Raw genomic sequence first — 13,914 nt, 5'->3', positions numbered from 1 at the left:
TATATATATATATATACATGTCTTGAGGACGAGAGCTGCAGCTGATAAGATCAACGGGACAGTTTGCTCATGACATTACATTCTGCACTCCACGGACACGTGTTACCGTAACGTTGTTCTCAGGGAGATTCGGCGTCATACAGAATGTGACGAGGCTGGCCGTTTTGTAAAAAAAAGGGACTACTAATTTTTGCTAGCTGAGTGCGACTGGAGCAACGCGAAATAAACTGCTTTGTTCAGGGACACAATGCACCGTCGGGAATCGAACTCACGACGTTACGATTGTTAGCCGAATACACACGAACCACTAAGACACGCGCCTTCACAGACACACAAACACGTAATGGGAAATAATGTAAATTTTAATGATTTAGAGATATACATTTTAAGACTTTTATTTCAATATAAATACCTTGCAGCGCTTTCATCTTATTCACTTAAGTCTGCATATATTAAGATATAGTGCTTCAGTTCATTTCCGTTGTGATAGCGTTTTACCTTCTTTCTTTCTTATTTATATATAATTATTTTTTTTTGCATCAAGTGGTATTTTTGGTCAATATAAAAAAAATTATGTGTGAGTTACTTTGTACTTATATATGTTATCTACTCATCCATCCTTCCAAGCTATTTGCTTTTGTATCTCGACATATTTATACATCTATGTATGTATGGAGACAGAAACTGAAGACCGTCAATATATATATATATATATAATATATATATATATATATATATATGTGTGTGTGTGTGTGGTGTGTGGATAACATATATATATATATGCATATAACATATATAATATATATATATGTACGTATGTACGTGTATATGTATATGTGTATAGATATATGTATGTATATATATACATATATATATAACGGTATATATATATATATATATATACATTTGCATATATGTATATATCTGTGTATCAATGTACGCATGAATATATCAGATTATATATGTGCATGTTTTTATATGTATATATGTGTGTTGTGTAATTCTATATGATTTTCAACAAGTTGTAAAGCACACACGTAGTTCAGAGAGTAAAAATTTTATAATGGAAACCACAAAAAGGCCTTGTGAAATATGGTTACCTAGTCAATTTGTGTTTTTTATAATAATAATAATAATAATAATAATAATAATAATAATAATAATATGGATGGACGAATAGATAGATAGATATATACAAACATACATGTATACACACAGATATATAGATATATAGATAGATATTTACATTAATAGGTTGATTTATAGAGAGACAGATAAATAAATAGATAGAATTATAGGTAGCTATTCACATTAATAATTTTATTAAGTGTTCACTCCAAGTTTTATACTTCTGAATATCACTGAATTATGTTAGCATTGAAATAAATGTGTTTTTTTTTGTTTTGTAATGTTTTCAGTACAAATTTGTAACTCCAGTGACATCGATGTTGGTCGTCAAACCGGAGAGCGAATTTGGAGATCCATTAGATACATCGACACAAAAACCCAGTAAGTGTGATTTCATCATCGCAAAGCACATTGTTTTTACTACAGAAGAACACTTTTGGAACGATCAGTTCCGAATACATGCCTACACATACACACACACACACACACACACACACATGCATATACATACATATATATGTATATATATTATAATCATACAGATACGTATAATTTTATATATACTCTTTTGCTCTTTTACTTGTTTCAGTCATTTGACTGTGGCCATGCTGGAGCGCCGCCTTTAGTCGAGCAAATCGATCCCAGGCCTTATTCTTTGTAAGCCTAGTACTTATTCGATCGGTCTCTTTTGCCGAACCGCTATGTTACGGTGACGTAAACACACCGATATCGGTTGTCAAGCGATATTGGGGTGCAAACACAAACACACAAACGTATATAAACACATTCACATATATATATGAACCAGGAACCACGTGGATCGTAAGCAAGCTACTTACCATACAGCCACTCATATACATATATATCTATATTCATATACAAATACCTATATACATATGTATATATATATATATTATATATATATATATATATAATATATATATTATATATATATTATATATGTATGTATATATATAGTTAATAATCCAGAGAAACTAATGAAAAAACACAAGAGAAAGCAACAATGCGAGCACGTGGTACATGCAAAGTATTAACAGGCAATCAAGAAGGAAAGAAAGATATATATATTTATATCATAAATATTTATATATGTGAGTCAACGACTATTGAAAAAGTTGCAAATAAAGAAAATTTTAAGAAAAATAATATAAGTAAATGAGTGGAAAGCGACACAATAATATATATATATATATATATATCTATATATATATATATATATATATACAGGGGTAAAATATGAAAAATCAACGAAAATGCATATTGCAAATAGAAAAAGGCTATTTATGACAGGTAGTGACAGATATATCCATTTAGATTGACTGAGGTAGTAATACGAGTCATAAAGGTCATTATTATGAGATGATTATAAGATGATAATAACGTAAGAGAACAAAATGAACCAGTGGTTTACGCGAAGGCTATTGATCGTTTGAACAACACCATAATAGAAAAGAGTGAAAAAACTACAGAAGGCTTGTCACTCTTTTCTATTTTTTATACATCCAACAACGTGCTTTCACACACCAACTTTCTCACCTATATATATATACATAATTTAGTTAGCGGTTATTTTCACATCATGAAGGTATGGTGCCATCCAAGGAAATACTGGTTTATCACCGCAGATTGAATCTACAAACAAACATACATACATAATATCTAAGGGTATATTCTCCTCAACTCTCTAGAGATTGTGGTCAGAAGTATGAATTTGATAGTTAATTTATTTCACTGTGTACAACAGAAACAGCTGTTAGGGATAATGATCGATTTGTTACTGATAATAAACTCAATATTTGTTACTGATAATTAACTTCAATATTTCCATTTTCTTCTCCTTTTTTGCATGAATATAAACTACAGTTTATATACAAACCTATTATTTTAAGGAAATCAATTGTCCCCAAAATATTAGGTATTGGACCAATATTTTCTTCGAGAAAACCATGCCTTGACTTGGCTAAAATAACCTCTAACACACACACACACATATATTATTGTGTCTGGGGTGCGTCATTCTGTTTTAAAGGCTTGTTAATTAACACACTGGGTTCCATTTCCACTAACTATTTTATTTATTTTTTCTAAAATTTTCGTTGTTTCTTGCAACTTCTTCAATATATGTTTGTATGTGTGTGTGTATGTGTGTGTGTGTGTGTGTGTGTGTAATATATATATATAAATGTACATGAAATTAGGTCATGCACACACATATACGCTAATATATGTGTGCATGAGTGTCTCTGAGGATGCGTTCGTATGTGTTTGTATGCATAATGGCTCACAAATCTGAAAGACTGACGAATTTAACTGCTGATACATCACAGGTCTTTTCCTGTGATACTATGCTACTGGTCCAAGTCTGAAACATATCATCTTACAGATAAATTGAACATAATTTATTATAGAGAGACATATGATAGTATTCGTCAGACAACTGACTGAAAAATACAACTGACTAAAAAAAGCTCAGAATTTTGTATACGTATATTCATAAGAAGAGAAGGCCTCTAGGTGGTTTGAGATAAAGACAGTAGACCGGTGGTTTTCAACTAATGGCATGCAAACTAGGATTTGGTCAACCCTCAGTTGGTCAACAGGGTAGGGAGTATTTGTTGTTGATATATATATATATGTGTGTGTGTGTGTGTGTGTGTGTGTATGTGTGTGTGTGTGTGTGTGTGTATGTATGTATACACATGTATTATATACATACATATATATGTATAGATACATGTTATATACATTCATATATATATATATGTATACATATATATTATATACATAGGAGCGGCTATGTCATAAGAAGCTTCCTTCCCAAACATATGGTCCCAGGTCCAGTCCCACTGTGTGGAACCAGGAGCAAATGTCTTCTACTTTAGCCTTGGGCCAACCAAGACCTTCTGAGTAGATTTGGTAGACGGAAACTGAAAGAAAAACTACATACACACACACACATATTATATATGTATATATTTATGTGCGTGTGTTTGTGTATTAGTGTCTGCGTTTGTTGCCCATCATCGCTTGACAACCGATGTTGGTGTGTTTACGTCCCCGCAACATAACGGTGTTGCAAAAGACACCGATAGAGATCGATTTGTTCGATTAAAGGCGGTGCTCCAGCATAACAGCAGTCAAATCACTGAAACAAGTAGAAGAAAAAATACTATGTATATTAAATATATATATATATATATATATATATATATATATAATATATATAATACATATGCATGCGCGTTTGTGTGTGTGTGTGTGTGTTATCGCCTTTGTTTTACAGTCCACAACCCAGTACATTTGCTAGTGATGCGCTCACGAGGACTGTGTTCAATAATACCCAAATAGTCTTTGTTGTACATTGTCTCTGCAATGTCTCTGCAATAGTCTCTGTTGTAAAAAATATAGATGTATCAAAGTAAATTAAGATTTGTTGCATTGGGAGTTGAATAAAATACACGCGTATTGACCAGTAACACTTCAGATGATCAAGCAGATAAATGTTTTTTTCGGTAGATAATTTATTATTAAATTAGGGAAATTTTGAAAATTCTCCTTTTATATGTTTACTGTGAGATTATTTTGCACTGTACAGGTTTCATCGACGAGTAACCATTTTTTTTTCTATAAAAGGCTAAAGTCTAGCACTTTTCTAGAACCCGAGAATCAAATAAAAAAAAAAGAACTTTATCGTTGCTGTATTATATTGTATTACAAACAATGTTGACTGTAATATTTTTTGTTGATCTTTTATATTTTAGCATCACCACCAAAAAGTGGAGGTCCGAACACTTATGGAAGACGACGTGGCGGTGGCGGCGGTGGCGGCGGCGGCGGCGGCGGCGGCGGTGGTGGTAAGTGTGTCATCATCATCCTTATTATTATTATTATTATTATTATTATTATTATTATCACATTATTATTATATTATTATTATTATTATTATTATTATTATTATTATTATTATTATTATTATTATTATTATTATCACTATTATTATTATTATTATCATTATTATTATTATTATTATTATTATTATTATTATTATTATTATTATTATCACTATTATTATTATTATTATTATTATTATTATTATTATTAATATTTTTATCATGAACATTTAATAGGATTCACGAATCTTTGGAGAAAAATATGAAGAACAACAGTCCATTATTTTACTATTTCTAAAAAGAGTTATTTTTAGTTTTTTTTTTTTGTGTGTGTTTCAGTCAAAAAAGTGATCTCGCTCATTCTTACTTGATTTGTGCAAGAATCTTATCTTTTATAATGCATCATCGCCTTCAGGTGACACATTTTCTATCTACCTCCCTATGTGTGTGTGTTTGTGTGTATGTGTGCGTATTTGTGTGGTTGTATATGTGAGTGTATATATATATATATATATATACTTATATATGGAGAGAAGAAATCGAAGGCTGCACGTGAGACGAATCCACACCTTCTGTAGACGATCTAATCAGAAGAGTTTTTCAGTCCTTCAGCCCAGTGTTTACCTGTTATTTTTTATATTTTAGTTTTAGGCAGCGAGCTGGCAGAATCGCTAGCACACCGGGCGAAATGTTTACTGGTATTTCGTCTGCCGCTACGAACTGAGTTCAAATTCCGCCGAGGTTGACGTTGCCTTTCATCCTTTCGGAGTCGATTAAATAAGTACTAGTTACGCACTGGGGTCGATGTAATCGACCTAATCCGTTTGTCTGTCCTTGTGTGTCCCCTCTGTGTTTAGCCCCTTGTGGGTAGTAAAGGAATAATTATTTATGGAATGTATGTTACTTAATGGTTTTATTACTATCATAGAAAGCTACAAGAGAGCCTCTACACTGAATCTCGACCTGTTGCATATAGCAACAAAATGTCCTTTAAATCATAGTCTGCCATCTTCAATAAACGGATCGACACATGGTATTTCGTCTGCCGCTACGTTCTGAGTTCAAATTCCGCCGCGGTCGACTTTGCCTTTCATCCTTTCGGGGTCGATTAAATAAGTACCAGTTATGCACTGGGGTCGATATAATCAACTTAATCCGGTTGTCTGTCCTTGTTTGTCCTCTCTGTTTTTAGCCCCTTGTGGGCAGTAAAAAAATAGGTATTTCGTTAGCCGTTACGTTCTGAGTTCAAATTCCGCCAAGATCGAGTTTGCCTTTCGGAGTCGATAAAATTATTGACAGTTACGCACTGGGTTCCATGTAATCGACTTAATCCCCTTCTCAAATCTGCCCTTGTGGCAAAAATTTGAAATCCCTATTTATAGTCTTGTAAGTACTTCGAGATCCAATTCCAAAGAAAGGATACAGGTATGTGTGTGTGCATTTTCCGGAATCTACATTGTATCAACTGTGTTGTTGCGTGCATCATAATTGTCTTGCAAACAGAGACAGAATTAAATTGTGCTTAACCAGTCTCGACAAAAGGGATAAGGTTATTTTTATAAAAATTGTCCCGAGTGGATTACGTAGCCAGTTTTCACAGTCACTTCCAGGATTTATGAGAATGTTATTCGAGTTACCTTTATTTTCAGATATTTGTATTTTAAAAGTTTCTCCGTTTCTTTTAGAGAAACATGACCATCTGTTGGTATTGATACATCGATTAGAAAGCATCTTTTCTTGGTGATCTCTGACAACTATATCCGTCCTAATGCCCTTAATTTCTCTACTTGTATGTATATAGGCCAGAGTATGGTTGCTTTCTTGTTTTCTGTGACCTTTTCTGACGTGTGTTGATACCATCTATTTTCTGTTGTTATTCCTTAGTATTGGTGTAGCTTCCAGTGTATGTAGGTCTCAACTCTGTCATGTCTGTAAATATATTCCTTCTTAGCCAGGACTGGGCAGCCAGAGACAATATGATTTTTTGTTTTTTCTCCATCTCCACATATTCTGTAGTTATTGGTATTTCTTTTGGTTACGCGTTTTTGGTGACTTCTAATGGAAAGGCTTTGATATTGTGCTGCAATTTAAAATCATTCAGTCTCTCCTTACAGTCCTGAGCTTCTCAGCCATTGCTGGAATTTTGTCTGTCTATGTTTTTTCTGTTTATTTTAACCCAATGTATGCCATGAAGGGACATTTTTGCCATCGTTTTTGCATGATCCGTTGCTGTTCCAGTTTTTTTTTGTGGTGAGAGGGGTTTTCAGTTGTTTTAAAGTTTTTGTTGTTTCTTCTTTTTCTTCATAGTTGTTAGGTACTATGACCCCTTTTTTGTGTTTGTCAGCTTCATCACCATCACCATTATTATTATTATTATTATTATTATTATTATTATTATTATTATTATATTTAAAAAAAAGGATTGACGTAACTCTTCACAAAGGTAAACAGTCAAGACGAAGAGCGCGAGTCGATTGTAAGATATTTTATTAGTTGAACGATATTTCAGCAGTAAGTTTGTCTTTGTCAAGTTCAAAATAAGAAGTGATAAAACATCAAAATTACAGAAATTTAAACGTAAAGTATGAACGAGAGCAACAAGAGTCCACACGTTGATGGAATGACATCATCAGTTTTTAAGTTACAATTTTATAACTGTCTATTTCTTTTTCTATTCGCTTGTTATAAAATTGTAACTTAAAAACTGGTGATGTCATTCCATCAACGTGTGGACGCTAGTTGCTCTCATTCATACTTTACGTTTAAATTTCTGTATTTTGAATTTTTATCACTTCTTATTCTGAACTTGACAAAGACAGACTTACTGTTGAAATATTGTTCAACTAATAAAATATCTTACAATCGAATCTCGCTCTTCGTCTTGACCATTATTATTATTATTATTGTTGTTGTTGCCTATGAACAGCTTCTAACGCTGGAGATGTACTACGGTGTCAGCTGTTCACTACCAGTGAACTAAGGTAACACCTCTTATTTTTCGAGCACCTTCCAGAGTATTCGAGCGGTTCCAACAAGTGCAGTTTTCTGCAAATGCTCCACCCTTATTGTATCCCCTATTACTCGAGATTTTTGCTCACTGTTCCCAGGGCTACGACAATTATTGGTAATGCTGCTACCTTTTTCATCCACCACAACTGCTTAACTTCCCAAGCTAACCTGTCATCTCTCTCGACTTTTCTTTCTTCCTTATCGCATATCATGTCAGCTGGGCATGCTATATCTGTGATCCAGCATAGTTTGTTTTCTTCTTCTTCTTCTTCACCTCCTCCCCTCCTCCTCCTCCTTTTTCTTCTTCTTCTTCTTCTTCTTCTTCTTCTTATTATTATTATTATTATTATTATTATTATTATCATTATTATTATTATTACTGTTGTTGTTATGTAGCATCTGGTGATCCACACTTCCTCGTGTACGTGAAAAACCTGACTTATCCCGTGTGCTTTGACGTCCCTGCAAACGAAGGTGAAAAACTGACTTTAATTTCAGATCCCTCACGAGGTAAGGAATATTCTTGACATTTTGCAATTATATAAATCAAAATAATGGCGATGCTTAACAGAGACGCATAGAGAACTTTGTGTATGTTAGGACTGGCGTTGGTGCTGGTGGTGGGAGCGCAGCTGATTGTAAACACAGCATTGCTTGTGGGTTACTTCATGATAAAGTGAGTGTGTGATTCTACTTTGAGTTGGAGTTTAGGATATTTGCTTGTGTAATAACATATAGCAGGGCCGCTCCAGTGGTGGAACAATATTCCATTATGGATCACAAATAAGCTTCGAGGAAGGTCCGTAATAGTGTGTGGTTGAAGTATTTTACTGGTTAGGCATAGTTGGCCCATAGCTACTCTTCAAATAGGAATGACCTGATACATAAAATGTATCAACAACTACTTTACTGTAAATGAGTATGTGGCCTCCTTATCACTATGTTAGCAATATATATATGAGGCTATATCTTGCGAATGTGTATTCTGTGCTACCCTAAATATCTATATATTTACATTGGAAAAAATTCTTTACTTAAACATCAATACTCACCAATAATATTCCCTATAAGTGGGACGAATGCACGCACTCATTTTGTAGCACGTGAACGAAAGACAAAATATCAAATGCATAAAAAGTTAATGTGTGCACGAAAGATTATCTGCCTAAAATAATGTATAATTAATAATTTTTCTCACCGGAAAAATATATGCCAAAATGTAAGATTTTTTTCGCACACCAACTATTAGTTTTGGGAAACATTTCTCCGACGCAACAAAAGTAATTGCTATTGGTGGAAAATACTAAATATTTTCAGCCAATGCATACTATGATTAATTTCTTTGGTATTCCGGTGTATATGATGATACATAATGGTGTCTTAGAAACTGATTCCTAATATATATGAATATATATAGATGTTATATATATATGAATATATATAGATGCATATATATATATATATATATATATATATATATATATATATGTATATATGTATATATATATATATATATATACATATATATGTATATACATATAGATATATATATGTATATATATATATATATATATGTATATAGATATATATATATATGTATATATATATAATATATATATATATATATATATATATATATATATATATATATATATATATATATAGATATATATTATATATATGTTATATATATATATATAAGGGTGAAAAGGAACACACGAGTTGATATATATGAAAAAACAAGTCAAAAATAGAAAATGCTATTTTAGCATTTTCTATTTTTGACTTGTTTTTTCATATATATATATATATATATATATATATATATGTATATATATATGAATATATATATATGTATATATATATATGAATATATATATATGTATATATATATGAATATATAGATGCATATATATATATATATATATATATATATATATATATATATATATATATATATATATATATATATATATATGTATGGGTTGTCCGGAAAGTTCGTGCCGATTTTTAAAGGAAAGAAATAAACCAATAAATACTTGCCATTACCCAAAGTTTACCAGGTGCTTATGAACAACGGATTTTGATACGTTGAGACTTTCTGTCAATTCTCGGGTTGTGCAATGGGGGTAATCCTCAATTAATGACTTGATTTGGTCATCATCTGTAGTAGATGGGCTGCCTGATCGCTCTTTATCAATAAGGCTAAAATCTCCAGCTCGGAACCTTGTGCACCACTTCCGTACAGTTCTTTCGGATAAAGAAACATCACCTAAACTGCGCATATTTCTTTGGTTGCTTGTGAGGCATTTTTCCCTTTACGGAAAAAAGAAAATCATCAAGTGCCGTAAATGAACTTTCATATCTTCCGTTTTAAAGGGTTAGTTACAGATTTAACACAGGTTATAGGAACATAAACCTTCTTCCACGAAAAGACAGCTCAAACTGTAGTCTAAATGGATGTGTAGTCAAATCCTATTTTATGGACTCAACCATGTTCTAAAATATGTCGGAATGTAAGCACGAACTTTCCGGACAACCCAATATATATATATATATATATAATATATATATATATGTATATATATATATATTGTATATATATATATATATATATATATATATATATATATATATATATATATATATGTATATATATATATATATATGTATATTATATATATATATATATATATATATATATATGTATATATATATATTATTTATATATATATATATATATATGTATGTACATATATGTTCTCTTTTTTTCTTTTGCACAGCTCTTGAAGTTACAGCAGCAATGATAGCAAGCAAAGATCATTACAAAACTGGTGAACTGAAAACCTTTATGGGAACAATATTCATTCAATCACGCTTCACCAATGTGATCGTTACACCTCAATACATTTTCTTTAACGGACAGAAGTATTTGTGGACCAACGAGACACGAATACTTTCAAGTAACTCAAATCTCGAAATCAACGGAAGAGGACACAGTCTCATGATAAAAATCTCGCAGTACCAACAGTTTCTTATCAAACGCTCTTTGGCTGGAAAACGACCAACGAAAGTTGATTATCTGAACTTCCACGTGGTCATTGGAAAAGGATTCTCAAAGAGTGTCACCGGCTATATTGGTATGTGGCAACAAAATTTGCAATATTGAATCTCTATATATGTCTCTGTTTCTCCCTCCTTCCCTCATCTCCCTCTCCCTTGCTCCCTCATCTTTCCCCCTCTCATCCCCCTCTCTCTCTCTCTTGATATCTCATATATATTTAAGGCGGTGGGCTGGCAGAATCGTCAGTGCGCCAAGCAAAACTCTTAGTGGCATTTCGTCCGTCTTTACGTTCTGTGTTTATATGCCATCGGGGTCCTTTCATCCTTCAGAAGTTCGATAAAATATATACCAGTTGAACGTTGGGGTCAATGTAACCGACTTACCTTCTCCCACGAAATTGCTGGCCTTCTGCCAAAATTTGAAAACAATATCTCATATACATGTATAAATATTTTTAAAATCTCATGAGATCATTTTCAAACCTACCTAGATCTTACACACTCACACACACCACACACACACACACACACATACACACACGCACATACAAACAGGGCTTTTTCTTTAGTTAAATGTAAAGGCAGTACTCATAGCTCTTTTATAAACAACTTTTGAGGCTCTGTATATAAATCAACTTTTGTGACTACAAAATCCATCCTTTGTAATGCATATTATTGAAAACAACTTTTCTAACATTGTGAATTGTTATTAACAGCTATTCTTTCTTCTAACGTATCTTTTCAGGAAAGTTTATGCACCTGAAAGCAAAACTGAGACACACAAAGAAAAACGCCAAAGGACAAACGGTCGGAAAGTTGACTTTTACAAAACCTCCCAAACAGAGGTTTGTTGAACACGCAATCTTAAATTTCAGAAATAATATGATTATTTCCACAGTACCCTGCTGGGTTTTACATCATAAGTTCATCTGAAGGCCATAGAAAACGTACGCTTACGGGTGTGAGTGCTAACACGCCTGCGAGCTAGCATGCTGTCTACATGTGTATATCTGCAAAGGCACCACATCGTACTACATAACATTTTAATGGACTGAAATTATGAATTCTCAGCTAGAGATTTTTACATCACAAGCACCCACAAATACAAACACGTACATAATCACTAATATGTATATATATATGTATATATATATATATATATATATATATATAAAGAATAAAAAGGATAAAAGGAGGCCTGTGATGGCTTGCATCGGCAAGACTTGTATTATATGGAAAATGCAATGGAAAGACTAATTCGAAGTTGTCGAGGGGAGAGGAATATCAGACGTTCTCGATAGGGTCCTTCTTCAGGGTAAGGTTGACAAGACACAAATAAATTAAGGAAAATAATCTTACATTTGCAACTGATGAGGATTGCATGACAATATGAACTTCGAATGTAAACAAGGGGAAGTAAGGAAAGGAAAGTGAGTGAAAGAGTGAAAGAGTGAAAAAGAGAGAGAGAGAGAATGATACCAACACTCTTTTCCCCCTGTTCACGTTTGCCTGCTGTTGTACCCCACTTTTAAATTTTCTTCCCTTGACCCCCGCCTCTCATCCTCTTTTTCTCCCTTACAACTCTGTCCACCTGTGGAGCTCAGGTTGTCTTGTGTTCCTCATCAGTTGCAGCCAATTTCTCAGACATAGATGATACAACTCTCGGTCGACTTTCTTTTATTTCCTTCACATCAACTTTACCCTGAAGGAGAACTCTGTCGGAAACGTTGAAACTTCCACTCATCAATGCATTTTCACTGTACTCTTTCTGTTGCTTTACACAATATGTAAAATATATATGTATATGATATATATATATATATTATATATATATATAATATATATATATATATATATATATACATACATATAAAAACTGATGATATACGCATATAAAAATCAAGGACTAAATACAAAAACATAAACTTTGAGGGAAAACTGTGAAGTATGTTACTTCTTAAATGATTGCCTTACATAAGCAACACGTAAAAATAAGGACACAGATCAAATTATATATCCAGAGAAAATACATTAACAATACATATGGTTTATAATCTGGCAAGGCTGCATAATCTCCATTTTTACAACCGGTGCAATAGAACAGAACCTATAAATAACATCGAAGTTAGTTACGGGTGATGATAACCAGTAAATAGAACAGAATATGGTTCAGTTGAACAATTAATTGTCAAAGACTTGTTTGATACTATAATTTGAATAAATTATTCAGGACACGCTAAAAATAATTTTCAATCTGTTGTCGTTATAATCTTTTTAATATACATTCTTTATATTTTATGTTTCTCATTCCATATTGATATCAAAACTTTTCTTATCACACCCTACCACCTCAAAAAAATTGAAAAGCTGGGCAACATCTTGGGCATGGGACCAACCAATGGTTTGTGAATGAAATTGGTAATGGGAAACTTTTCGGTAGCCCGTTGTATATCTCTCTATCTATCTATCTATCTATCTATCTATCTATCTATCTATCTATCTATCTATCTATCTATCTATCTATCTCAATAATATATATCTATGTATATGTATATATATATATATAATATATATATATATATATATATATATATAATATATATATGTATATATATATTATATATATATATATATGTATGTATGTGTGTGTGTTTTAAGAAAAAACAGTTAATAATGTTATGTAATGAATTTATTAATATTTATAAAATTGCAGAATATTGATATAATTATATAAAACACAACATATAATTTAATTAAAAATCACACGGTAAACAGTTTTAGGCAAACTGCCCACACATAGGTG

The 13,914-nt window shown here is 32.2% G+C and overlaps 1 protein-coding gene across 1 annotated transcript in view; it reads left to right on the top strand.

The window, feature by feature from the left end:
* LOC115220355 (inter-alpha-trypsin inhibitor heavy chain H3) overlaps positions 1-13,364 on the top strand; it is a 68,018-nt gene extending 54,654 nt beyond the window's left edge. The window contains exons 9-13 of the mRNA XM_029790462.2: positions 1,419-1,509; positions 4,911-5,003; positions 8,445-8,558; positions 10,832-11,188; positions 11,857-13,364. Of these exons, the coding sequence (XP_029646322.1) occupies positions 1,419-1,509; positions 4,911-5,003; positions 8,445-8,558; positions 10,832-11,188; positions 11,857-12,044 (843 nt within the window). The 3' untranslated portion in view covers positions 12,045-13,364. The remainder of the gene's footprint in view (positions 1-1,418; positions 1,510-4,910; positions 5,004-8,444; positions 8,559-10,831; positions 11,189-11,856) is intronic.
* Positions 13,365-13,914: the final 550 nt, after the last annotated feature.

The sequence above is a fragment of the Octopus sinensis genome, linkage group LG16, assembly GCF_006345805.1.
Source record: "Octopus sinensis linkage group LG16, ASM634580v1, whole genome shotgun sequence".
NCBI classification, from domain to species: Eukaryota; Metazoa; Mollusca; class Cephalopoda; order Octopoda; family Octopodidae; genus Octopus; species Octopus sinensis.
The sequence above is the reverse complement of the archived record's forward strand: the minus strand, read 5'-3'. Positions and strand labels throughout refer to the sequence as shown.